This window comes from Protomyctophum bolini, assembly GCF_963924005.1.
Source record: "Protomyctophum bolini genome assembly, chromosome: 4".
NCBI lineage: Eukaryota > Metazoa > Chordata > Actinopteri > Myctophiformes > Myctophidae > Protomyctophum > Protomyctophum bolini.
The window spans coordinates 29,841,186-29,868,604 of record NC_137865.1 but is presented as its reverse complement, the minus strand read 5'-3'; the positions used below and the strand labels follow the sequence as shown (position 1 = coordinate 29,868,604).

At 47.4% G+C, this 27,419-nt stretch overlaps 1 protein-coding gene across 1 annotated transcript in view; it reads right to left on the bottom strand.

Moving 5' to 3' along the window:
• igf1ra (insulin-like growth factor 1a receptor) overlaps positions 1-27,419 on the bottom strand; it is a 122,252-nt gene that overhangs the window by 14,099 nt on the left and 80,734 nt on the right. Inside the window, exons 3-19 of the mRNA XM_080760791.1 lie at positions 24,856-25,156; positions 23,027-23,163; positions 21,837-21,981; positions 16,264-16,472; positions 15,814-15,940; positions 15,403-15,650; positions 12,363-12,530; positions 10,692-10,899; positions 6,174-6,463; positions 5,486-5,628; positions 4,662-4,827; positions 3,945-4,047; positions 3,267-3,337; positions 2,536-2,765; positions 1,178-1,282; positions 672-831; positions 278-407 (exon numbers count right to left, since the gene is read on the bottom strand). Coding sequence (XP_080616917.1) covers positions 278-407; positions 672-831; positions 1,178-1,282; positions 2,536-2,765; positions 3,267-3,337; positions 3,945-4,047; positions 4,662-4,827; positions 5,486-5,628; positions 6,174-6,463; positions 10,692-10,899; positions 12,363-12,530; positions 15,403-15,650; positions 15,814-15,940; positions 16,264-16,472; positions 21,837-21,981; positions 23,027-23,163; positions 24,856-25,156 — 2,941 coding nt within the window. The remainder of the gene's footprint in view (positions 1-277; positions 408-671; positions 832-1,177; positions 1,283-2,535; positions 2,766-3,266; positions 3,338-3,944; positions 4,048-4,661; positions 4,828-5,485; positions 5,629-6,173; positions 6,464-10,691; positions 10,900-12,362; positions 12,531-15,402; positions 15,651-15,813; positions 15,941-16,263; positions 16,473-21,836; positions 21,982-23,026; positions 23,164-24,855; positions 25,157-27,419) is intronic.

Sequence of the window (27,419 nt, the reverse complement as noted above, 5' to 3'; positions counted from 1 at the left end):
ATAGTACCACAGTACTGTTACACGTGCCAACACCAACACATTCACACATACACAGTAAACATACCTCTGAGATACTATGCAAGGCCCCCTCTGGAATGGCCTTGAATTTGTACAAAGTAGTTTGCATAATACATATATGTGCGTGTGTGTGTGTGTGTGTGTGTGTGTGTGTGTGTGTGTGTGTGTGTGTGTGTGTGTGTGTGTGTGTGTGTGTGTGTGTGTGTGTGTGTGTGTGTGTGCGTGTGTGTGTGTGTGTTCGTGTGCAATAATGTCATACCAGACATCAGACATGGTGGTGAAAACTCCGTCTTTCAGTGACTCCGGGGACATCCAGCGGACCGGCAGCAGGCCTTTCCCTCCTTTGCGATAATAATCTGTCTCATAAATGTCTCTGGTCATGCCAAAGTCTGAAGTGAGGCAGGGGAGAAGGACAACATAACAGAGGTCAGTGAAGACACTAAATAGCATTAGTCTGACACCCTACCCAAAACCCAGACCCTAAACCTAACCTCACAGGGAGCCACGGGTTAGTTTTAACCTGCCACGGGATATTTTTAACATGCCATGCATGTCGGGAGCCACGGGTTAGTTGTAACTAATGCCTGTCGGACTGTTAGTATGTCTAACCAACTTATGCACCCTGACGGCTCCGCGTGAGTTGGACATCTTACCTCCGATCTTGACGGTGTAGTCCTCCGCCACCATGCAGTTCCTGGCGGCCAGGTCGCGGTGGACGAACTTGTTGGCGTTTAGGTACGACATGCCGTCCGCAATCTCCCCCGCCATCTGGATCATCTTCTTCAGAGGGGGCAGAACCTGGGCGTTGGAGTTCTGTGGTAGAGGAGGGAGAGAAGCGGGGGTAGCACAACAAGCGCCATATTGAGCATCTCACTTGTCTTCTTCTGCTGCTGTCTCTCTGCAGAACTGGAACTTAACCAAAGCTCAGGATACGCACCATAAAGTGCGTGATGTGTGCGTGCGTGCGTGCGTGCGAGTGAGTGATGAAGTGAGAGGGAGTGTAAGTGAGCGGAAAGAAAGAAAGAGATGGAAGGAGAATGTGTTTGTGTCTTTATGTCCTGCTGGACAGAATCCAAACTCTGTGAGACTGATGTTGGCTGAACTGTTTTGCTCCTCAGGGGCCACGCAGGGCAGAACTGGAAGGAAAAAGCATGCTTACTTCTTTGCGCAAAGAGCGCAGGTGGCTCTTCAGGTCTCCACGGGTCATCAGCTCCATTATCACGAGGGTTGGCTGTCCCTGTGAGACCACACCCAGCAGCCGCACCTATAGACCAATCATCACATAGCATACGTATGTCAGCTAGGTGGGGACACCACTCCTCTCCGATTGGCTAAACTCTACTTAATATTCCCACGAAAGTACTATGGGGCCAGAGACATATGTTTTCATAGGCGTTATATTTCACAAGGCCTGTAAGTGAGGTAATGAGGATTTACTGGGCTTTGGAAAATCTTTAAATGTGGAGCTTTGAAGCATGTAAAAAAAATCCATTAAATTATTCAAATTGAAGTTAATAATTAAATGCTTGGCTAGTTGGCTTTTAAGCAGCCAGACATTGTAAAATGTTGTAACGGTGGCTTTCCAAAGGGTAAACTTTTAACACTTCCGTTTAGCTTAACTAATGAGGGGCATGGCTGTGATGATGCTGAAGACAATCAGTGAGTATGTTTAACCCAGCAGCCTGTGTAGACATCAGCAGGGTTTACGCTGTATAGCCAAGCAGGACAATCAGGAAATGATTACAACTGTAACATAGAAATGCACTGGGTGATTTCTCATTTCTGACCGTGCCAAGCAACACATCTACTCAACTTTCCCCTATTTTCTTCACTGAGTGCAAACAACAAATGGATCTGTTACTTTCATGAAATAGACAGATGTAGCGTATGACATAGTTATATACAGATTCAAATCCATTAACGGTAAGACACTCAGGTGACAGAGAAATGTTTAAACATTGAGGCATAGTGTAGAAAAGGGAACGTGACCCAATATCAGAAATATGCTGCTAATGTAATGTTTACCTAGTGTGTGTGAGTGTGGTTGAGTGCGTGTGTGTGTGTGTGTGTGTGTGTGTGTGTGTGTGTGTGTGTGTGTGTGAATCACTTCTAATTAATCACTCATGTCAAATATGTTCCTCACACAAGTGTCATAATAATTACATGTGGAACAATGGCTTTCAACTCCAGTCCAGGGGATGTGGACTTTGTGGAGTACCCCTGGCTCGCATTCGAAACGTCCAATCAGTTATGTAATTAACAGGACAGGAATGGCATGGTGGAAGTCAGCGTCTTGTTTAGATTTTGTTGTTGTTATTGATGATTTGAATTTTGTTGTTATTCTTCATGTCATGTCTATGAATTGATTGCATAGGGCCTACATGGAAACAAGAGCACATGGACTTTGTTTTGGTGCTATCCCTTTTGAACTGAGTGTTTGACTGTACTCTGTTGCTGTTTTTACATTTATGTTCAATAAACTATTAAATCAATCAAAGTCTTCCCGTCGTTCCTTACCACGTGGTGACAGTTGAACTCCTTCATGACGGAGGCCTCGTTCAGGAACTCGATGCGCTCGCGCATGCTGGCCGACTCGTTGACCGTCTTGATGGCCACGCGCGTCTCGGGCTCGTCCTTGACCACGCCCTTGGCCACGCCCTCGTACACCATGCCGAACGAGCCCTGGCCCAGCTCCCTGCTCATGGCGATCTTCTCCCGGGCCACCTCCCACTCGTCTGGGACGTACACTGGCGGCACAAAAGACCACTGGTCAGCGCCACATGCACGCACGCACGCATGCATGCACGCAAGCACCCAAAAGTAAAAAGTACTCACTAATGTCTACAAATCTTGCAAATCTTACATGCAAGCTCACAATACGTCGAGTTTGTATCTGCTATTATTATTATTATTAGTGGTTAATGTTTTGTAATGATAATCAGAATCTACAAACTAAGTAGCCTAGTAACTAATGTTTTCAAATTTTGCCTCTGAAATGTAGAGTAGAAGTAAAAATATTGGAAATCGGAAACACTCAAGTAAACACTCAAGTACAAATAACTCAACATTTTACAGTACTTAAGTAAAGGTACTTAGTTAGTCCACCACTGTGCACATGCACGCACGCCTGAACGCACGCACGCACGCAGTACAATACAAGTCTGCTGAAACAAAGGCAAGACTGTGCGTGACGTCCCGGTGCAGAGGTGGTTCTGTGCGTGACGTCCCGGTGCAGACGTGGTTCTTACTTTCGGCAGCACTGAAGTACTCTGGGTTGACGGACGCGTAGAGGACTCCATTCCCCAACCTGTCACTGTTCCTGTGGGAACGGCGAGGAGCACAGATTGATCAGACGACCCGCACATAGAACAGATCGTTTGCTATAAAGCCCACCGACCATTCACAAGGGAGAGTTAAAGATGGAGTGCCATCGCCGTGATTTTTGTACTTTTTCTGTTTTGTGTGTGTCTGTGGAGATTACTAATAGACCACAAGGTGCGGTTAGAATATTCAAATGTCTTCCCTGTGTATTTTTGGTTTCTTCCTGGAAGCTGAAAGCCTTTGAGTCAAAAGGCCCAATCAAAATTACTCCACGCTAGTGACATCATAACCCTAACCCCTCCCCTAACCCCTCCCCCATTATCATACAACAACAGCTGTGGGCGAGGCTTAAGTTCAGGTGGGTGGTGCTAAGGTGAAAACCACGTATACTTAATGAACTGGTGAGTGTGGCCACATAAAAACATAATTTTAACACTTTCTGTACACTTTTTGAGAAACAAAAAAAGCCTCCTAGTATAATCATAGTACCTGATGATCAATCAAACGTTATAGTGGTCGTTATGTTTTATGGCTAACAATATAATAATATAAGGACTTTGTCTGACGATGTGGAAATCTCCTTGGTGGGAAAAACAAATACTTGCCTCTTTTTGTTGACAAAGAAAAGAGCAGTGATGAGGCTGGCGATGAGGAGTATAACTATGATGGGCACGACGATGATCACGTAGAACGTAACATCCAGTTCTCCTGTCAGACACAAAAGGGACAACACGACTGATGATGAGTATCTATAGGTTGTTTTATGAGTGGTGCTAGCGCCACTCCTATGCAGAGCTATGTGTGTATTGTATATGTCACGGTCCACTCCTCAGACTGTGCACTTTGACTGTCCTTATTTAGATTTTGGACTTATATATGTATTTCTGTCATTTCACTGCTTTCAGTATGTTTTGTATGTATATGCGCATGTGTTCCTGACTGTTTCTCTTTGGTTTTGGTTTTCTGTTACTCTGTTGTTGCCCTGGTTTTGTGTATCTTATTTTGTAGTATGGTTCCTAGTGTCTCCTGTCTTCCTAGTTACTGTTAGTTACCTTGTCTAACCTACTTTGTAATTTGTCAGTGTTTCCACCTGTGTCCTTTTAGTCCCCCAGCCTATCCTAGTGTTGATTGTATTTTGGTTCCACCTGTGCCCTGTTATCGTGTTTATTTAAGTCCTGTGTTTGCATTCTGTTATTGTTGGTTCATAGTTCCCTGTTGTGTGAGTTACTGTATGTTTTCTGTGATGTTTCCTGCCTTCTTTGCCCTGTTTATGGAAGAAATTGATACAGGGAATGGAAGACATAGCTTTTCTCCGTACGTACGTGGGGGTTGGGGCACGTAGAAGGATATGGTCTCGGTCCAGGAGCCATTCCCTGCCAGAGAGGTGGCGCGCACGCGCGCAGAATAATTCCCAGAGCCTAAGTTGGTCAGTCGCGCTCCTCTGTGCTCGCGGTACTGCTGCCGCGACACACACTCATGTTTATCCGGCTGTAGGGGGAACAACAAAAAAATAAAACGCACTCAGGTTAATGCTGCGCGGCCACCACCGAGGGTTCAAGGTCAAGTGTCAGGTGTCAGGTGTCGTCGGTCTGTTAAATATTCTGCAAGACTTTTAGTTTGACCAGACAAAGGAGAAGAGAAATGTCCACTCGCTTCTTTTTGATATATATAGCTTCAAACAATATAGTGATCTCTGTGCGTGTGGGATTGTGTTGAATCACATTGAATAAAGAAAAAATAAAATCTCATGACGGTATTATCATTCTTTGTTGCTGCTGTTCCACATAACAGCCAACCAGTTGAAGAAATCATTTTAGGCTTTAGTTTAAACCTTTGCTTTTATCACATTTCTGAGACCACTCATGTCTATGGAAGATGCTTAATGTATTCTTTTGTTCAAAGTTCAAATACTTTCAATAATCTTTAAATAACTAAACCTAATCTTAAAATAACTAACAATTGAAAATAGTCCATCTATAAGCTCACTACACGTTGCAGTGCGACGTGTTGTGAGCTTATAGATCTGTTTTCGGTGAATGACGTTACTTCCATGGAAGACATGCGTGGCTTTCTATGGAATCCAAATGACTGAAATAAGTCTTGGTTACTGATTGGTTGAATCATCAACTAAAATAAAGAAGCGTACCTCATTGGGCAGACGGAACTTGATCTCATACATTAGGATGAGGGCGTTGGGCCTGGCGGGCTCTGGCCAGTGCAGCACAACACAACCCTGCACCTTCTCATCCCTCTCATAGATCACCTTTCCAGGGATGTCATCTGCTTTGTCTGAGGGACACAAACACGCACACACGCACGCACGCACGCACGCACACACACACACACACACACACACACACACACACACACACACACACACACACACACACACACACACACACACACACACACACACACACACACACACACACACACACACACACACACACGTCACACACACACACACACGTCACACACACACACACACACACACACACACACACACACACACACACACACACACACACACACACACACCAATACCACATTTGTGAGTCTGTAGAGTGAAGACTTTAGAAAAATGACCCCTATTTAGCCCAGGTTAATCTGCTAAATAGAAGATAGTAGATACCAATGTCATCTAACCTCAAATAACCGCTATCTCAGTCTGGCTGGTATATAGTATATATTGGTCTGGCTCGAACAATAAATGAAACATTTATAAATATTCTTCCTATCAAGAAGAATGCTCAAGCATTCTGTGCTCCTTTTCTCTCTGATGAACGACATCAATGCACCATTTACCATCAAGCTTCGTTTATTTTATTCCTCACCTGCAGGTTTAGTCCTGGAGAAGACGAAGGCTGCGGCGCTGCATCGGCGCACCTCCTGGTTGCAGGCGTGGATGTCGATGCGGTAGACCGTGAAGGGACGCAGGTGGTCGACCTCCATGTGTTCCGTCGTGCTCCGCTCCTCCGCGAAGGGGAAGTCGATGAGAGGAGGGACCCCGTCGGTGCTGTTCCCCTCGCCTCCACCGGGGGTGGAGGTGTTTCCCCGAGCCTCGCGCGACGACAGGGTACCGTTAGCCACGCCGAAAATGTCTCTGCGGCGGCGGTCCGGTGGTCTGGAAGAAGTGGCGGCACGGAACAATCGTAAGAATAGTGACTTCATTGTGAAGGTAAAAGACAGCGAGGGGACAAAACTGTGTTCTTGTACAAACACTAGAAACTTGCGCGGGACGTCTAACATCACGCGTCTGTATTGTTGTTGTTTCTCCGTGAATATCGTGTGTCCAAGTGAGACACTGACAACGTATTTTCCATCACATCACGGAAAGGGAAACGGCTAAATGTTGACCCCGCTGTGGGAAACTGCGAACAGCCACAAAGCTGTGTTAGACGCAGAGGTAAAGTTAGACTTGGCCACCCGAACTGCGCACAAAGTTTTGCGCACACAAAGTGTGCTCTTCTCAATTGTAATAATACTGTAGATAACTATGCATGTACAGTATATTTGTTAGGATTAGTTTACAATTGTTTTTACAGACGGAAATCGCAACTTCTGCAAAGCTGAAGAGAACTCACTGGAACAGGTGGAGTTGGCAGGATTCAAGTATCAGTACAGTTAGGCCTACAGTATGCTGAATTCCTGTGTGTGTGTGTGTGTGTGTGTGTGTGTGTGTGTGTGTGTGTGTGTGTGTGTGTGTGTGTGTGTGTGTGTGTGTGTGCGACGTGCGTGCGTGCGTGCGTGTGTTTCGTGTGTCCAGCTGCAGTGCGCGCCTGCGCGGCTCCCTATGGAGAGAAATTAGGTCAGAGAGATCCTAGTGAGATGGACCGAGAAAAATGAGAGAGTGAGAGTAAGAGAGAGAGAGAGACTGAAATGTACCATCCATTGACCACTGCACAATAACAGGGTCTTCCCAGGGGAATAAAGCCATAGAAAGACGGCGCATCCTGCAGGGCACCTGTATAAAAGTCACTAGCAGTGACACCACACGACTGGGAGGCCAGCAAACACATAAACCTGAGTCATGATGACCACGGCTGTTTTTCACAGCTTAATGGGAGAGGGTGAGGACAGTGAGGTCGACAGTAAGGTCGACGCCGGACAGATGATGGCAGAGATATGGAGCTGGCTGTGGCTGGACGCTGGTAGGACAGGCGGGCGGCAGCAGCTCATAAAGACACTACAAGGCCACAGACGCCCCCGCACGACCTCGCCAAGAAGGGCTGTTATGGGACGCTGGTGAAGGCACGCCTTTAGACTTACGTTTAGCAGACACAACGATTAACTCTGGCAGCGTAATAACGATTGGCTCTCAGTGTGTGTCTTTGAAAGAAGTCAACAATCGAACTGACAGCTAGGGCGGTCGACTGAGGTGGAGGGGGGAGACAGAGAGAGAGCAGGAGAGGGAGAGAGAGAGGGGGGGGGGGGGGGGTTGCGCTGGCTCCGACTGAGTGGGAAAATGAAAGGCCTTATTGATCCAAAGGAGTGGCACTGTAACAGCCTAAGAGGTGATACACACGTTTATGGAACACCACAATGATCCGTTCAGTAGATGTTTTGAACTGTCCGACAGATGAGAATGAGCTGTAACGAAAGAGGAATGCAGCAAAGGATTCAAACTATGTTGATTTTGACAAAGTGCTCAAATTCTAACAAGGACGTCGCTGAGCAAGAGCCGATCTCGAGAGTCTCTTTCGACATGAGCACGCAGACACCCGAGAGAGGATTGAATGCACTTCTGAAAAAGTGAGACGTGCACAAATCTGTGGGAAAGACCAGTAGCAATCGCACACCCCTGTCAACATTCCATTCCAGCAGTTTTGTCTGGCGCAGTAGAATACGAGTCCAAAACTATCAGTTACTGTTAAACAATGCGCCAAACTGTTATGTTATGAAGGCTGGCTGTAATAATGACCCACATTGAGCACATGGAGGCAAGCATGAGTCCGCCTGGCACTGAATAGTAAATCCTGGGCAGGTCTATGGAAAAAGTGGTGTTAAAGAGGACAATGGCTAGACCCGGCTGAGCATACAGAAGGTGGCCCGAGCCAGACATTGGGAGACTCCGGGTGCCGTCTCTATTCATATATACTCTAAGGTCTTAAGTGCGACATAAGAGCAAAATGACACTTGAATCTGAATCTGGTCAATGTCTTTGGCCAGAACAGAACACCATTTTACTAAACCTCAAACTTAACAATGTACAGTACAGTATACTAATAGCATATGCTTACTGTAAGTCGCTCTGGGTGTCTGCTAAATGCCTAAATTGTAAATGTCTATAGAAAAATAGTACTGAAAAAACATCTGGAAGGGATTGGATCACTGCATGCACGGCATGGACGGTGAGCTAAAATGTGCCAAGCTTTCTGTGAGTATTAATAAAACGATGTCCTAATTCAATCTATCGTTCCGTCCTGTGTCTGTATTATCGCGCATTACAGCAGCAGGTAATAAGGGCTGTAATTGACCAGTCAGTCAGCTGTTGCAGACTGACTGAATATGCCAGAAGGTCCCCTGGGCATACGGATAACCTTCCTCACTGTGTGTGTGTGTGTGTGTGTGTGTGTGTGTGTGTGTGTGTGTGTGTGTGTGTGTGTGTGTGTGTGTTTGTGACTATATTCTCTCCTCCAGTCAATCAGTCTGCCTTCCTTTCTTTCCACACGTCTGTCGGGGCTCCCTGGCCGCCTCGATGGGGATCTTCCCTTCTTCCCTCATTCATTTAAATTCCAGATGGCTTCGCTGTACATTTCCTGGCAGCTGGCGCACTCCAAAAAAACCAAAGCCCATAGACAAAGGGAGCGTGTGAGGAGAGGAGGAGAGCAGAGTGGAGGGGGTACAGAAATGGAAAACATTTCCTCTTCTTTTTCTGTTTCTGTTTTCTTCCCTCACCCCGGCTCTCTAAACCCTGAACTTTTGAAAAAACCCTCCCCGATTCCACAAAGGCCTTTCGGCGGAGCAGTGTGTGTTAATAATGCCGGCTCTGTTACAGTGGAGAGCTTGCACACACACACACGCACACGCACACGCACACACACACACACACACACACACACACACACACACACACACACACACACACACACACACACACACACACAGCCTGAACCCCGTGGTGAAGACTATGGTTACCCCCTGTGGCTCAGGAGGTAGAGCAGGTCGTCCAATGATCCATGGGCGGCGACACTGAACCCCACCTTGCCTCCAGTGGTTGCCACCATTGGTGTGTGAATGTGGGAAGTGAGGACGCTGGCGTCGACTGTTCGCCGCCTCACCGCCCAATTTATGAATGAATGCAAAAGCGCTTTGAGTAAGCACGTACTGCATAGAAAAAAACTTTTTCGCAACACAAGCTAATTTCTCTTTTGGTTCATGTGCTAAAATGAGAACCACTGCTATAATAAGCCAACACAGGCTGCCTTAGGAGGATGGAATAGAATGTGTTTTTATTATTATATGTCTGTTCTTGTTGACCCAACTCAACAAGAACTTGAAGAAGACAAGGAGATGGACGCAATAGCCACACTTTTGCCCTACAAAAACATTGTAGGGCAAAACATTTTTAACATGATAAACTTGATTATGCTGCACAGTACCAGCTGAATCCACTAGAGACACTGGTGTGGCGCATTAAGATATGGATTCATCAGGTACCTGCTGAGGCCTCACAGCTGAAACTAACAAGTACGTCAACACTCCAAATTGTTCTCAAATTAATGGTTTGGTGAGGCAGTGAGCGACACAGCACCAATACACAAACACACTCTCAACCGCGCGCACACACTTACATGCATGCATGCGTGCGACCGTGCGTGCGTAAGAGATTGTGTATATAAGAAAATAAGTGAGTGTGTGCATGGGAGAAGAAAGAAAGGGGGCCGTGAGACTTTGAAACGGTAAAACATCCACAACCACACAAGAAAAGGTAAGACACAACACAGGGCCCTTTCAGACCGCTTAATCACATCTCTCTCTCTCTTGGGTTTGTTTGCGCTGTCTAAATTGCTGCCTGCTCGCTCCAGGTCACGACATATCTCTGTGCCGACGTTGCCATGGCAATTGAGGTTGTGGCGAGAACGCTGGGCAACCCCCGCTAAGCAGGTGTCCTCATCAGCATACCTGCCTGCCTTACTTCTGCACTGCAGTGGCAAATATTGTACATTTACTTTTTCCACCAACCTCTGCTCCTAATTTGTAACCTTTATAGCTAAGCCAAGGAGCTTAACCCCATTGATGATATCCTCGGCAGGCCGAGAGGAGGTTTAGGAAACTGGGAGCTGTTAAACGTTGGTGAAGGAGGTCACTTGTGGGATCGTGGCAAAGCATTGGCGGCTCGCGGGACGTACCTGGGCAGGAAGATGGCATTGTGAAGGAAGTTCTCGAAGACTTTTAGGAAGACTCGTTCGTCCTTCTCCCGGTCCTTCTCCTCGGGGGTCTTGGGACAGACACAGCACGGACCCTTCTCGCCCCCGGCCAGGTCCGACTTGGTGGGCTTGGTGTTCTCCTCCATCTCTGAGAGGCCCGTGGCTGAGATACGGATAGGCATCTTCAGTTCTGTTTGTAAAAAAGAAAAAAACAGAACAGGGGAGTCAGCACAACGTCATAATCATTCAACAGGTGTGAATACCTGGTATTACACCCATTGTTACGTGCCACGTAGTGTAGTTGGTGTAAGTGCTCTGTATTCCTCCCCTGTCTCTCCTTCCCTCCACTCTCTCATTCTCTGCAGGTTTGAAGTCCCCAGTCACCTCATCTGTCAATCAGCCAGTTACCTGACTCCACCCTCATCCAATCACCACCACCTGCTGCCTAGTCCCACCTGGGCTCACTCTCTCAACCAGTACACCTCAGTTCAGTTGTTTGTTTGTAGCCCTGTCCCTGCTGCATCATTTTAGGCAGGCTTTTGTTTGACTAATTACTAGATAGTTAGTTAGTCTGTCTTTTGTTTCCCTAGCTCCTTCTTTTGTTATTTTGGCAACACCCGCGTCCCCTGGCATGTGGCTTAATTGTTTTTGCTTTAATGTATGCTTCGTGCATATATTTTGACCTAATGTAAATATACCTCCAATGAAGAGTAAAAAGCACTTCACCTTTTTCACTCAAAACCTGTGTTGACTCCGTTTATTTGCACCTCCAATGCTTGATATCTCTTTTTCTTACATTGTTGTGAAACCCTAGCTAGCCTCTAGACATGTCATCATAAGACTATTAACATAGGGGTTTCGTAACACCCATCCCCATGTGTCCCCCAGGGCCGTGACTTCACATACATGACCTCCTCACAGGACGAAGGTAGAGGTCAATAGGTCACCGACCTAATGACTTATGGACTTATGGGTCCAGTGGATCCCCTCAGTCAGTATATAAGGGGATCCACTCAGTCAGTATAAGATCTACCGTACTGTATGACGGCAAAGCAAAGGCTTTCCACCTCCTGCAGTTCCGAGCAAAGGAAGGAAAACTCGCTATGCAAGTAAATCTTGGTAGTTTTAATGGCATTTGGTTATAATATATTCTCTTTCCCAAGACATAGCACATAGTATAATATAATTAAATTGACTGGAAAAAGCTCAAACGAGCCTTAATTGTATTCAGCTGGAGTTGAGATTCACCATTCATTGTCTATGCCGGGGCCGCCTAGAGGGCGTGCCGGAGAGTAACAGTACATCGTCCAAACATCTCTTGACCACATGACCCCAAAAAGATGGATTGTCCTGTTCTGAACAACAGAGCGGTGTTCGAAATGAGTGGAAATCCCCTTCAATTACCTGTCAGAAATTCAGAATCTCACAACTGAGATGAGAAGCTCCACTGTAAAGGAGGAGCTTCCTGTAAATGTTATCATTAAGCCAATGTGTGTGTGTGTGTGTGTGTGTGCTGTGTGTGTGTGTGTGTGTGTGTGTGTGTGTGTGTGTGTGTGTGTGTGTGTGTGTGAGAGAGAGAGAGACAGATCGAGAGAGAGAGAGAGTTTGTGAAACAAAGACATTATGGAGAAGAGGTTATGATTCAACGGAGACCTTTGGAACAGTAGTTGTGTAAGTAGAGCTCCCTGTCCTCCGGCTGCTGCTGCCAGCGGACCAGGTAGAAGGTCAGGTTGCCATTGGGAGAGAGCGGAGGCGCCCATTTCACCACCAGCTTGGTGGAGGAGTTGGCGTACACACGGGTGTCCTTTGGCATCGATGGCTCTGCAGGAAAGGCACATGTTAGGGTAACGTTAGCGATTGAAAAAGAGGTACCGTGACATGTCTCAGCGGCAGTGCTGCGCCATTACAGTGAACTATAAACCTACACCAAAACTATAAGGCCTCTGCGGGCCCTAGACCTGTTTTTGCTATTCCTGAACCTACTGTGGATTATACCAGGGTCCAGGGACTAGTTGACTTGGACTTTATCTCTTCGTTGGACCACCCCTCCTTGCACCTTAATCCGTGTCCTAGCACCATATATGCGTGTTCATGCGAGGCTGTGCCATATTAAGTGTCTTCCGAAACCAAGCAGCCTTGAGTGGAAGTGGCTTAAAAAGCCCTCAAGAGCGAGTCTGTGCCGATCTAGACTCGATTGCCTTGTGCAGCCCTGCTCTCTGTCCTCATGGAAACCGTGACCTACAAATGTAACTACCGCCACAAATAAATGATAAATAAACTCCTCCTAAACAATCTTCATCTGATGCAGAATAGACAACGCTCCAACTGATGAAACCACACAAACAAAACAACTTTTAACACAATGATGACATGTCATTTTTGACAGTCATGCTGTATTTCCTTTTTCCATATTAATGAAATCCACATGTCACACAAACATACACGATGCAATGCAATATAACTGTACAAACTAAATAACAGGTAACACAATTGCATGATGGTAACCATGGCAACGAATGGTGTCTGTTTCCTGTTTCTGCACAAGGAGGGCGAGTGTATTTCCAAACAGTTTTTTATACCCAGCACCCTAATCAAGGGAACTTGATTCAGCTAGAGGGGCACTTCCTGACGAGGGAACCTCCCGAGAGCACTTCAAGTCAAGGGACTGGTTTCAGAAAGGGCCATACCCATTCAAAGCATTATCTCTCAGGGCGCTACAAATATATCTACAGATCCTGTAAGTTCACTTAAGAAATAAAACTAGTGTTGACTAATCATTACCAGTATAGCTCTTATTTTGAAGAGGAAGAGGAAGTCTGTTTCGGTTGTAGCCTACTTCCATGACAGACAGTTGTTTTTCCAGATCATGATGCCAGTAGGGAAGGACTGACAGACTGTAAACATTGATTAGAAGTGATGGTGGTGGTGGTGGAGTTTATATTAGTTTATATTACCATATGAAAGCCATGATGCTGCGCATCTTTGACTTAAACAATGTGTACACACTTTGGAATATACATTAAACATGGTGGAAGTGGATCCTATCGAGCTACTGCGGCGGTAGCCAGCATTAGGTGAGTAATTCATTAATTGTAAAAGTATCACGCTGAAGCTGGTAAAATCATCATCAGCAGCAGCAACAGGTATAGGCAGCAGGCAGGCTACAGCAGGCCTACAGTACTGTCACTGCCTGGCACAGCAGGCAGGCTACAGCAGGCATACAGTACTGTCACTGCCTGGCACAGCAGGCAGGCTATACAGCAGGCCTACAGCAGGCCTACAGCAGGCCTACAGTACTGTCACTGCCTGCAAGGATGTACTTGGTTGGAACTGTTGGCCTGACCTGGCCGCCGTGCCATATTCATTTTAGTTCAGAAGTGGCTCCACCGTGCTGCAGCACCACGGTCTGGTGCACAAATGCAGCAAGCATACAAATAACTACGATTTGTAGCTTGTCTGACACCTTAATCAAGTTGAGAGAGCAACTAATCTGCAGTTGCTGGGATGTTTGTTTAAAAGTGATGTTACACAACGTCATGCGACACTGTCGATATAATATGACGGTGTCGCATGACGTTGTGTAATATTATGGCATGTAGGGGGGGGGGGCATGCTTTGGGAGTCAGGTTCAGTGGGGCCCGATCGTGCGGTCACCCCCCCCCCCCCCCCTCCTGGCCTGGTACCAAGTTGTTCCGCCAGTGAGCCCCTCCTATGGCTTGATGTTTGTCTTTAGTTTGTTTGTTTAGTAAACGCATTGACAATGAAGGGAAACTTACGCCGCCCATAATGTATCGTTTACGTCATATTGTCTCTTTATTGTTAATGGCGTTTAATGTTTGTGTTGTCACCGTTTGTTTTATACAGGTTTAATGTTTGTATTTAGTTCAAAGTTTGTTTAGTAAACTTTTAAAAATGTACGCCATAATGTATCGTTTACTTTACGTCATATTGTCTCTTTATTGTTAATGGCATTTAATGTTTGCGTTGGAACCGTTTGTTTTACAGCACCATTACATCACCTAATCAACATGAGTTAGACTTTAATATATTGGCGCCCCTCACTTCACACAGGTGTGATTTTTAATAGCGACCTAGTCATGATTGGCTCCCCCTAAGCTAATGGGAGTCTGACCCCATACTCTGAAACGTCACCTAAGCCAATGGTCTGAACCACTCGTGTAGTAGCGACCTAGTCATGATTGGCTGCCTCCTAAGCCCTGACAGCCACTAACTTATGAGCTAACTGTCTGGAGCTACAGGGGGGCCATAACACAACACAGTGATTGAACCAACAAAAGAACGTCGTCAACGAACGAAAACTACAGCCGCGAGGTTGTGACAGAGAAACATACACGTACACCTGGCAGTTAATGATACTCGTGTCATTCTTGTTTTACTCTTTGTTTTCTCTTTCTTGCAGCACACTTTATTTTATACCTTTGTTTGCTGTGCTTACTGTGTTTGTTGTTAATTTTAATATTATGTTATTTATGCTGCTGCATTGTCTGAAGGAAGCCAAACAAAAATACATTTTACTCTTACTGTATGTACACTGTACACAAGATGTAACAATAAAGTACAACCTTGAATCTTGAGTGGCACTATATTGCACGCGGTCAGGTCAGTCAATCAGTCTTAATCAGTCTTGAGTGGCACTATATTGCACACAGTCAGGTCAGTCAATCAGTCTTACGTGACGGACTGGTCCGGATGTAGACCACGTCGCTCTTGGCGCCGACAGTGTGCTTGTCCTCCACGCGCAGCGTGATGGCCCTGACGAACACGGCGTACTGCGTCCAGGGCTTCAGGTGCTTGAGGAGCACGCGGGGGTCCGTGCTCTTGTCCGTGCTCTTATCCGGGGGAAGGTCTACGTCCACCATATTCCAGCTGTTGGAGCCACAGCCGTCCTGGCCGTCGAACTCTGTGATGTTCTGGAAGGGGCTGCGGTGGTATGGACAAGATGGGAGTCAAATTATTGTGCCACGATTATCATAACCTAACGCCACAAAGTCAGTTATTGTGATCACAGAAGCACACTGATCTCCTTAAATATATATCTTCGCTGTTGGGTAAAATAATGAAAACAACAATGCACTGTACTCACGACTCCTTATAGTAAACCACGAAGCTGATCAGATCCCTGTAGTCCGGCGGTCGGTAGCGCTCCCAGGTCAGCTTGATCAGGTTGCTCGTGGTGCTGTTGGACTTGAACTTGAGTATGTGGCTTTCACCTGCCGTGAACAGAGCGAGAACACTGCTAAGATAAACATGTACACGTCTGTTTTAATTATTATTATTTCAAAGCATTTTAAAAAAAAAACGTTTAATTAATAATAAAATCCAAAGATTTTCTTTTCAGTAATGTCATGAAGAAATGAAAGACAAATCTACAACATTTTATAAATTAGAACAAATATTTAAGAAGTGGTGAAAATAAAACAATTGTAGATCATCTATTTTCACTAGTTCGGATCCCCGGGGGGAATATCTAATTTCTGTTTTGGGTCACGGGACTGAAACGTTTTGGGAACCACTATAGATAGAGCTCACTCACAGCTCGCTCTGTCGCCATTGTTGCGGAAATCGCCCTCCTGCGGCTTCTCGGCGATGCCTGTCTTCTCCCACATCTTGTGGATCTCCGACATGCACAGCTTGGGGTTCTGGCGGAAGAAGAGGCGCCCGGCCCTGATGGTCAGGTTGTGCTGGTTCCAGTCCCACAGGAGCTGCAGGTGCTGGTTGTCAATGGCCGAGAACGCATACATCCTGATGAGGGGGAGAGATCAAATCTTCACCAGACATATCTTTGAATCTACCCAGTCTCACCCAAACACGGTGAAATACAGTAGCACGGAATTTCAATTCCGTGCATAAGCGTCTAGAAAACCTGTGTCGAACGTTGCGGAGTTCTGTAGAGCCGACTCAGCCCTGTCCGAGTTGTAACCTGATATGGACAGAATAATAAATAATGTCAAACCCAAACTCACCCAGCCCGACCCAAGTGAATAGCCCTTTCGTACAGTGAAAGCCACGTCTCCGTCACGGTCAAAACAGTAGTCGTGTAATATGTACGGATCTTTGGGTTGTATGTACGGAATGTGCTATTTCGCCGTATTTCTGTGAGATGGGGTTGCTTTGAATATATAAATTCAAACGTTTTTAACTAAAATCTTTGCTTCCGGGGGTCCTTGGCTGGAACAAAATATTTTGAGATGATGGTCGGCGGCCGTGTAATTTACACGACTAAGCGCAAAAAAGCAACAGATCGGGTCATCTTTTATAGAAAACACAATATGGTCATTTTACTTTGGCAAACATGTAGTAAGACGCCTAACCTTAAGGGCTAAACAACAGACTTTAAAAAATAGTCAGTGTAAATCTGGCAATGTACACACACACACACACAAAGACTAGGGCTGTCTTTGACTCAGGATGTAGCAAGTGGAAGTGGGGTGGGGGGTTTTCAACATAAATACAGACAGCCGTGCATATAAGACATGGTGGGGGTGGACATTAAATGACGAGAAAGTTTGTGTGCAGTTGAGTCAATCATGGAGAAGAGTAGAAAGAACAGAGATGAGAATAATGTATGTCTTTGACAACACGTGTCGTTGTCAGTTCGTCTATTTCTATATTTCTTTGAATGAGACCATTACTACCACACTGCGTAAAAGTGAAAGTGGATGGCGCTGGCTACTTTGAAAGGTGCAAGAAGTAGCTATTAACAACAAGTTGTAGTATTTCCTCTCAAAATGGTAAACTTCAAAAGAAGACCTTCCTGTAGTATGATCAAGTGAACTTTCAAGTCACGTAGACAGGTTTAATTTTAAAGGCAACTTATAATTAGTAGGACGTAAGATGGACTATTAGAAGTACATGACATCCTACTCCAGTGGGGTTTAAAGTAGTGCAGTAGTAACTGGAGCTATAAAATATAAAGACCAGCGACGGCAGCAGTAAAACAATTGGCGTCGACTGCAGGGTGTTGGACTGAGTTGTTGATGCGTGGATTTTTAGCAATACAGTCGTAACAGACACACACACAATCTGGAACAAACACAGACAGACAGAGAGAGAGAGAGAGACACACACACATGGGAGTCAGACATAGTTTGGTTGTTTCACTGTCAGAAATCTAGTGTGGGAATGCACAGTCAGTCCCACCCATAGAAACGCATAAACAAACAGACATTGCATTTACCATGAGGCTAGCTGGTTATTTAGCTCCAGGGTGTCATGCATCCGCTGCAGGGCCTTGTCCATGGCCCTGCGGTCCTGGTGGCCCTTGGCATCGTCGTTTATCTTCAGGAAGCGCGCCCACTCGCTTGCGCGAGGATCAGCAGGTTGCAGACACAAGCCTTGCTGCGATGTGACCCTGGAACATCCAATGTAAGCGATCCCCAGACTGTGCTAGGAAGGTCCTATGTCGAGGCGCACCTTTTGCCTAGTCCAGCCCTGACTCTTGTGTATTGTGATGGCGAAGGATAGACACAGGGGAATCCTAGTGTGTGATTACACCTTGTCAACTTTCATTCACCTGATGGTGTGTGTCCTGATGGGCACGGTGCGTGCGTAATGGTGGAGAAAGGTTGGCCCTTTGTAGAGGTCAAATTGCACAAAGACTGCCACAGGTAGGGCAGGTGGCTGCGTGCCGTTGGGATCGTAAAGGACCCCGTGTACTGTTCCCAAGGCTCCGTTGGTCAAGCCTGCATCCACCCAAAGATTTTGGCGGAGCATGACACGTGCACCCTTTGCCACATGTAAGAAGTTGGCTAGGCCCCCCGCATCATCTGCCTTGACAGACTGTGCCCCAGGACCTGCGTTGACAGCCTGTAGCCTAGGCTTTTGGTGTGTCAAATCTGTGAAGTTCTGCACGGTTGTGGTTCCTCAGCCTGGTACAGTATGTGCTGACGAGCACCTGGGCGTCTTTGAAGCTGGTCTGTTCCTCTGCGTTGAGCATGTGGTATGATCGTTGCATGGGGTACTGCCAATCTGCATGTGCGACCTCACCATTTCTAATCCGTGCGAGAAGGGCTGTGAAGTCCTTGGATAGTGGTGTGTCGCCCGCGATGCTTTCCACAGTGTGAAGAACGAGACCCTGCTTAAACACTGTGAAATCTCTCCTCCCTGCATCGCTCAATCCCTGCTTTGGCATCTTTGAATACATGGGCGGTAACTGGCCAAAGTCCCCCATGAGCACAACGGAAACGCTGCCAAACCATTCCCGACAGTGCTCAATTCATCCACCACCAGGACCATGTGGCCCTGGATCCGTGCCTGGAGGTTCCCGAGGGCCTCGGGTTGCATGTAGGGCAGAGTGCTGGGCAGGGGCACCGGCAGGGACAATAGCGAGTGGTTCCAGTGATGTTGAAAGCAGCTGTGCCAGTGGGAGCTGCGAGTCTGATAGCTGTCGTAGCATGTTCGTCACCATAGAAGACAGAGCGACAATGCTGCACCAAGCATTTGATGATGTAGCTCTTCCCTGTGCCTCCGGGGCGAATTGGGCGTGAACAGTGCGGGCGTGCATCCAATCATCCTGCAGGTTTTGTGTGAAGTCCGCCTCGTCGTTGGAGCTGTCGGACTCCTCAGGGGTATCCACACGTTCCTTTATCCGTGGTCAAGCGCCTGTAGTCGGCAATGACGTGGTCTGGGGCGGAAGCATTTTCCATGACGTGTTCCAGGGCATTGCTCCAGGACCCCATGATTGCATAGGAGGTCCTCCTCGCTGCAGCAGGCTATGTTGACCATCATCTGGATGCGACACCATTCATCAAACTTGTCGTGGTGGTGGTGGTTGGCACACTAGATCCGAGGGAAAATGCGGGGGGGGACTTCTTTACGTCGCCTCATGTATGTGCTCCAGTAGAAGCTGTAGATGGCAGTGAAAGTCTTAAACAACACTGTTTCCGTCTCCTCATCCGTGGGTCGTGCCGTGTAGATTTCCCAAAGCGACTGTTTCAGCCTGCCTTCCTCAACGCTCCACTCCTTCGCCCCCGTGAGGCTGGCGATCTGGAAGGAACGGGAGCATTTGAAGGCGGGTAAAAAGGTGGTGCGCAACCTCCTGGGCAGTGTAGTCGCGATCCCCCACAGAGCCAGCCAGCGCTTTTGCAAATGCGTCACTGGAAGTAGCGTTGTCGCGATTCTGTTACTTCTCTGTAACCTCCTTGAGTGTCGCAGAAGGCGGCTCGTGCTTCGTGCAGTACTTTGTGAGGTACTGGACCATGGCATGTTGGCTTGTGACCAGTTTGATGTCCATGTTGGCGCGCCAGCACTGGTAGGCATCAGCTTTGAGCAGGTAGGTATTCATCAGTGGATCATTTTGTGCTGGGATGTAGCCGAAATCGCCAGGGACCCTTCCGTGGTCGCTAAAGCAGGACTTTGCAGCCAGTTGCCACAGCGCACCGGCCTTGCACTTCCAATGGCCCTGGCGTTTCTTCAGGCAGGTTTGTGTGGAGCATGTTTTGTGGGTTGCCTGGGAGGTGAGGGTCAAACTGCTTGCGGCAGGGGTGTTCCATATTGGGTGGCAACGGCAGGTGGGGGTTGGCAAGCTGTTGGTGTTTGTCTTATTCCAGCAGCATGGCCCGGGGCTGCTCGTGGTCCAGAGGCCATTGGTGTTGTACTCGGATCTCCTCCAAGCCGATGGATAACCCATCTTCGGGTAGCTGCTGGACAACGTCCCATCAGATCTGAATGGGCGTGTGTGTGTGTGGCAAGCAGCATGACATGAAGAGCATGACAAAGCCTTACATGAAGAGCGTGTGACGGAAGCATTATGTAACTAAGAGATTCGACGAGTTAGCTATATTTTATATACACAGATTAAGAAGGAATAAGCAAAAGTCCTGATGCGACATTTCCTGGATTAATGCGGGCGGTCGCTTAGCGCTCTGCTGTTACTCCGGAGCTGAAACTTAAGCATGACATGAAGAGCGTGTGATGGAAGCATTACATGAAGCGTGACAGGCTTGAGCTTAGTGAGCGTAGCGTAACGGAAGTGCATTACAGGCAAGCACTCTCATTGGTTGGCCCATAGGAAGCACTCTCTATGGTTGGCCCATAGAAAGCACTCTCTATGGTTGGCCCATAGGAAGCTATGCAAGGACTACAGGCAAAGCAAGTACAGGAAGTGTGACAGGCTAGTGTGACAGGCTTGAGTGTGACAGGCTTCTTGCACGTTGTTATAGTAACTGCGACCTGCAGTCGCAATCACAGGAGATTAAGAAGAGTGAACGTTGTCTAGAATAGCGAGGATATTAACAGGGCCAGACGTCAAGGGGAGCTCGGATTTCTGCGAGTGTGCGGGTGTGTCGAGTGCGGCGCTGAGACGCACATTAAACAGGGCACTGCCCCTGTCATCCCTATAGCCCCGGCAGAACACCTCAACAACGAGGGGAATGCCTGCCCTCAGCCACAGCATTCCAGCAGCTGAAACCCTACTCTGGGAGAGTGACAACAAGAGGGCCTACAGGCTTTCCCACGCCCCCCCAGGCCATCACCAGAGACCTTTTCTCTCTAAAGAGGGGCTTGAGTGGTGGCAATGTCATGCGATAGGCTAACCTGAGTACACTCATCCACCGTGCCACATTTGTTAGTTAACCTACTGGGAAACAGATACAGAGTCAACTTTGTTTGGCAACACTTTTTTTTTAAAGGTAAATGGACTGCATTATATAATGGTAAATGGACTGCATTATATAATGGTAAATGGACTGCATTTATATAGTGATCTTCTCCAAAGTGCTTTACATTGTATTTCACATTCACCCATTTACACACCCATGGCGGAGGAACCCAACCTGCTCATCGGGAGCATTTTGCTCAAGGACACTTTGACATGTAGCCAGGAGGAGCCAAACCTGGGACCTTTGGATTTCAAGGCTCTACCTCCTGAGCCACTGCCACGAATATTAATGGTACCACAATCTCTCCAGACAGCCCAACCTAGAAAACCTTTGTTTGGTCCATTGAAAATAATCCCATGAATATGGATCGTTTGATTCCAATTATATAAGTTCACAATTCAATTGAATGCAGATGTGATGATTACAAAGTAGGCACACGCACGCACGCACGCACACACGCATGCAAGCACACGCACACACTTGCAGGCGAAGCGAGACAATCCCTTACCCCTCCAAGAGCTCCTCTCCGTTGATGTTACGCAGGCTCTTGAGGAAGGAGAGCGAGCCAAGCGTGTGGGAGTGGCGGATCCTCACGTAGCCCGTCACTGTCTGGATCAGCCCCATGAAGCTCTCCAGCTCATACGCTATGTTATCTGGGGAGAGAAGATAAACACACACACACACACACACACACACACAGCGTGTGAGAACCAGGGCTCTGAGGAACACATTCAAAATCCACAGAGACCTCGATCTACTCGGCTGCCATCAGCCCCCAAACATAGCGCCCTGGACAAGAAATACCCCAGTGAATAGTTTGTTTATGAGCTTTATCATATCGGAAGATAAGCTCGTGAGCCACCCCCGTCGACTGTGCAAATAAATTGCAATATAGCATAATGTGATACTGATAATTGAGCTGGAGTGCAGGCTGCTGATGTCATTTCGAATCCCCCCGGGGCTCCCTATTTTCTCAGTCCCAAGAGATAGTCGTCATACTATGGGATAGTACCAACTAAGGTATACGTAGCAGTTTCAGCCAGCTAACATGTTGTACCGGGCTGAGGATTTGTATAGTGTGGTTTAGTGCAGTGTGTAGTATGGCGTAAATGTCAAGTCTGCAGCATGGTGTATTGTAGTGGCGTTGTGGTTTACACACAGGTCTATTGGAGCTGATGTTGTATTCCAGAACTCTGTGGTGCATGGAACATAAAGTGATGTTTAGCATAATTGTATGCTAAACATCCTTTAGCATCATCATCATCATTTTTAAATATATAGCACTTTATGTAGACTTAGATAGTATTTTTAAACAGACTTATAGCATGTTACGTATAGACAGCACTAGAATTGCATTTTATGTAGTCATAGCACTTTATAGTACACATGTATAATATTTAACATAGTATAGTATGTATAGTTTACATAGATACTCCCCTGTTACGTTCTTAGCTTACACATGTTTCATGATAACTACTTTTATATATGTGATGTATGCCATGCTTTTTGTTACTGCTTAATGTAAATTGCTCTGGATTAAGAGCCGAGCGTCAGCTAAATGCCTAAATTGTAAATTGTAATTTTTCGACCGTGGTCGAGATCGTGCGTCCGTCCGTCCGTCCGTCCGTCCGTCCGTCCGTCCGTCCGTCCGTCCGTCCGTCCGTCCGTCTGTCTGTCTGTTGCACTAGTTGTACTCACTCCCACGGCGGATGTTGATGTTAAGGTTTCCCTTGATGATGGTGCATCCCATTAAAGACTGAGCGGCATCCACCGAGTCGATGACGGAGGTCGAGCAGATTTTATCGCACAGGCCGTCGCAGGCACTGCAGAACATACTGTAGAGAGAGAGAGAGAGAGGAGGGGCATGTGATTGCGTAAAAGGTTGACGGGGACGGAACGGGGGGGGGGGGGGTGCATGGGAAAGAAAGGAGGAACTGTCAGAGAATCTAACAATCTAATCTAAACTTCACCGACTAACATACGTCACCCCTGAGTGACTTGTCCACACCCCCTTCCTCTGACTCCCTAGCATTCCAACAACACATTCAGGCATAAATTCTCACCGTGTGATGCGAGGTCAGCTACTCACACGGAGGCCTGAATCTTTTATGGGGCCTGGGCTGAACCTGCTCCGTGAGAGAGGCTGAACCTGCTCCGTGAGAGAGGCTGAACCCTGCTCCGTGAGAGAGGCTGAACCCTGCTCCGTGAGAGAGGCTGAACCCTGCTCCGTGAGAGAGGCTGAACCCTGCTCCGTGAGAGAGGCTGAACCCTGCTCCGTGAGAGAGGCTGAACCCTGCTCCGTGAGAGAGGCTGAACCCTGCTCCATGAGAGAGGCTGAACCCTGCTCCGTGAGAGAGGCTGAACCTGCTCCGTGAGAGAGGCTGAACCCTGCTCCGTGAGAGAGGCTGAACCCTGCTCCGTGAGAGAGGCTGAACCCTGCTCCGTGAGAGAGGCTGAACCCTGCTCCGTGAGAGAGGCTGAACCCTGCTCCGTGAGAGAGGCTGAACCCTGCTCCGTGAGAGAGGCTGAACCCTGCTCCGTGAGAGAGGCTGAACCCTGCTCCGTGAGAGAGGCTGAACCCTGCTCCGTGAGAACCCTGCTCCGTGAGAGAGGCTGAACCCTGCTCCGTGAGAGAGGCTGAACCCTGCTCCGTGAGAGAGGCTGAACCCTGCTCCGTGAGAGAGTGACAAGACAAAGACATGAGCAGCAACGTCGTGGCCAAAAGTGATATGGGAGAGAGAAGACTCTCGTACATGGGAATTTCGGCAAAATGACAAACTAAATACAGGGAGTGTACTGCACGTTGCCGTGAGTAACAAACAAAGACGCTCTCTTATCATGTTGTGGTGGGTTGGGTGTTTGGGTGGGATAAGTAAAAAGCACAGCACCGATGATGAATCCCTCCTGAAATTCTCAGAGCGATGCTAATCCACGGAAATAGTGCAGGGCATTAAGTTCAGCATCTTTATGCTATTTCTAAAAAGCCTGGAAAGTCTGGCCTTCAATCATTCATAGCCTCGCATGCCTTCTAGCCTGCTGGCGCTTCGGGCTCTGAGTGCTCTCTTGTAGAATGGAATGGTTTACGGGCCAGGTGAGGTCAAGTTCAGCTCCAGGTACAGGAATTCTTTATGCTAATTCATGCGGGAACGCAAAAAGTACGCACTGAACCAAAACAAAGTCTGTAACACCAACTCTCTATGAATATTTGTTTATTTATTTTTAACTCTAGGACTCAGTGAAATAGAGTTATGGGGTGAAACCATGGGTGAAACCATGGGTATCCCCTCCAGGCAGCAATAGGCTCTGTGCATAATAAGTGTATTCTCTGCCAGTCTCCCGAAGGTGGCATACCTTGTTTCTGTTTCCACTTCCACTCCAGCTTCCCATGTAGCTATATTGGTGTGGCAGCGGATTTCTTGATAATCTCTTCCGGTTGGTCCCTAGCTGGCCAAACCTTTTCAAATGGGGGTCTGTGGCCAAATGCATGAAACAGTTTGAGAACCACTGGTGTATATGGTATTATTTACCTGTTGGTCTCGTTGCGTGTGAAGCCAGAGGGGCACTCAGGCATACACTCTCCTCTGTGGATGACAAAATCGATGTCGCTGGGCAGGTGCACGCGGGCGCAGAGGTCCATGGTGATGCAGCGCCAGCCCTCGAACTTGTACGTGTCCGCAGGACAGTCGGGCACGCAGCGGCCCTCGTGGTAGTAGTGGAGGCAGCCGGAGCAGGCCATGTCGTTGCCGGGCTCCGTGCAGCTTCCCAGGCACTGGCTGTGACAGCACTCCCCCTCGTCTGTGCACGCATGCTTGCAGTTGTCTGGGCAAACTGGAGGAGACAAAAGATAAACACAGACAGGGGCAAAGGTCAGTTCAGGGTGAGCGCAATAATCTGCACTGCTGGCCAACACAACAAATCTGGATCACAACAAGGTCATACTGACGCCACCACGGTTGGCTACAGATTAAACCCTGTTTTTGTTCGAATGTGGCATTGTTTCAAAAAAAAATGCGAGGCACGCTGAGCAATAGCAATAGATTGCGTGCGTGCGTCACGATCCGTTCTGTGTTGTTTATGTGTTCCTTGTTTTCTAGTCATAGTTAGTGGTTTACTTTTCAGTTGTGTTCTTTTGATCATGTGGTATTGTTACCTTCCTTATTTCTTAGTTTGCACTTTGCAGTGAGTTTTGCAGTGACTACCATTGAAAATTAATTGCGAGCCATGCGACACACAGAGGACACAGGAGACACACAGAGGACACAGGAGACACACAGAGGACACAGGAGACACAGAGAAGACACGCTGTCTTTCATGTGTGACTGAGGCCTAGCGAGCTGTAAAAGCATGACGCCAGGAAGGGGCCGAGGAGCCAGCCAGAGTTGGATAACTCCCTCACAGACCCAGGAAGGGGCTGAGGAGCCAGCCAGAGTTGGATAACTCCCTCACAGACCCAGGAAGGGGCTGAGGAGCCAGCCAGAGTTGGATAACTCCCTCACAGACCCAGGAAGGGGCTGAGGAGCCAGCCAGAGTTGGATAACTCCCTCACAGACCCAGTTGGTGTGCCGGGCCGGCAGGACGCAGAATGTTTGCGCAAGGGCCCCTCTCTCCGCTCTATGCCAGCTTTGTTAGTAAACGGCAACGCTGGCCTCACTACAAATAAATATTAAAGCCCCCTTATACTTGGTTGGGTGCTGGTGTCGCACACCAACAACAGCAGACCTTCAAGCTCACGGCACACCGTACAGTGTGACGTGTTGTGAACTTGTCGATCTGCTATTTCCCATGCACGGCTAACTGCAAGGATGAAGCCGGGCTTTATTGCCGCTTGTAGCTGTTGAGGGAATTCATTTTGGAGACTCTGAGAGAGGGATGAGAAACGAGCAGTGTCTCGCCAACAGATGGATTGCCGTCGATTCCACGTGGAAGGGAGAGAAGGAGTGACACTGACAGGACAGAAATGGGTACTAATGTCTAAAAGTGTAACTATACCTCATAACCACTGCTGGGGAACACAACGGTCCTCACCTCTGTAATCTATAAAGCGGGGTGTGCGCACGAGGGGGCTTTGTCCCCATAATCAAAGATCTTATAGCAACACTATGGGCCTAATTCATCATTAAAAACATATGAACATGAGGGGGGGAGGGGGCCATAATGTCTTCCATTGGTTTACCAACATTCTGTTTTAACGGTGGGGGAAGGAGGGGGGTGGGCAAACGAAACTGACTCGAAGAACTACAGCTTCCAAGAGAGAGAGAGATCAATGCTTGCAAAGGGGGGGGCTGTGAGAGAATCGACAGCGAAACGATTGTGTGGAGAAACGGCTGGGGTGTTTCAAATTATCTTTTAGCGAACATGAATAACAGAATGCTCTCTGTGTTTACTGAGCCTCACTTAAGGGCCCCCGACCACATGGCAATGTGTTATCAATAACAACGCATTCCGGCCGCTTGGGACATATGTACACTTTTGCTTACAATACAGGGGGGGAGGTGGGGGGGGCTAGGAACGTGCTGTGCTCTGCTTAGAGGAGAAATACTGAACTTTTCACCCTGAAAGCCTCTGCGTCCATATTTTATCGCCTTATGAAATGGAAAAATTACCATTTTGTCCAAGTGTCAACAACTCTGACGAAATCAGGCACCGTGCCAAATCACGGGAGGCCTTAAAAACAACACATGATAGGTTGTTGGGCTGGTCGTGATCACCAATGATCCCTAATCCAGGTATTAAGACATACGTTAAGTTGTATTATCTTACAGTTGTAATAACCGCTTGCATCAGACTTGCAGAGATAAGAAGATTTTCCAGTGAACACTAAGGTGACTGTTTTGTTGTGCATGCCATGGTCTCTTGTCGGATGGAAACCACACATGTCCAAGATTGTTACTTTTCAGGATTCAAATGCAAAAATAGCCAAAGTAGCAGATCTGCAAGTTCAAAACGAGGTTGTGGATCTGCTACTTTTGATGCAACGCTGTAGTATGATCAAGTAGGGCATTCATTTACAGGGAAAACTAAACAAAAAACAAAACAAAACAAGAAGTTTGGATATAGGACGTTTTTGTCTGACAGCAACGAAAAGGCAACT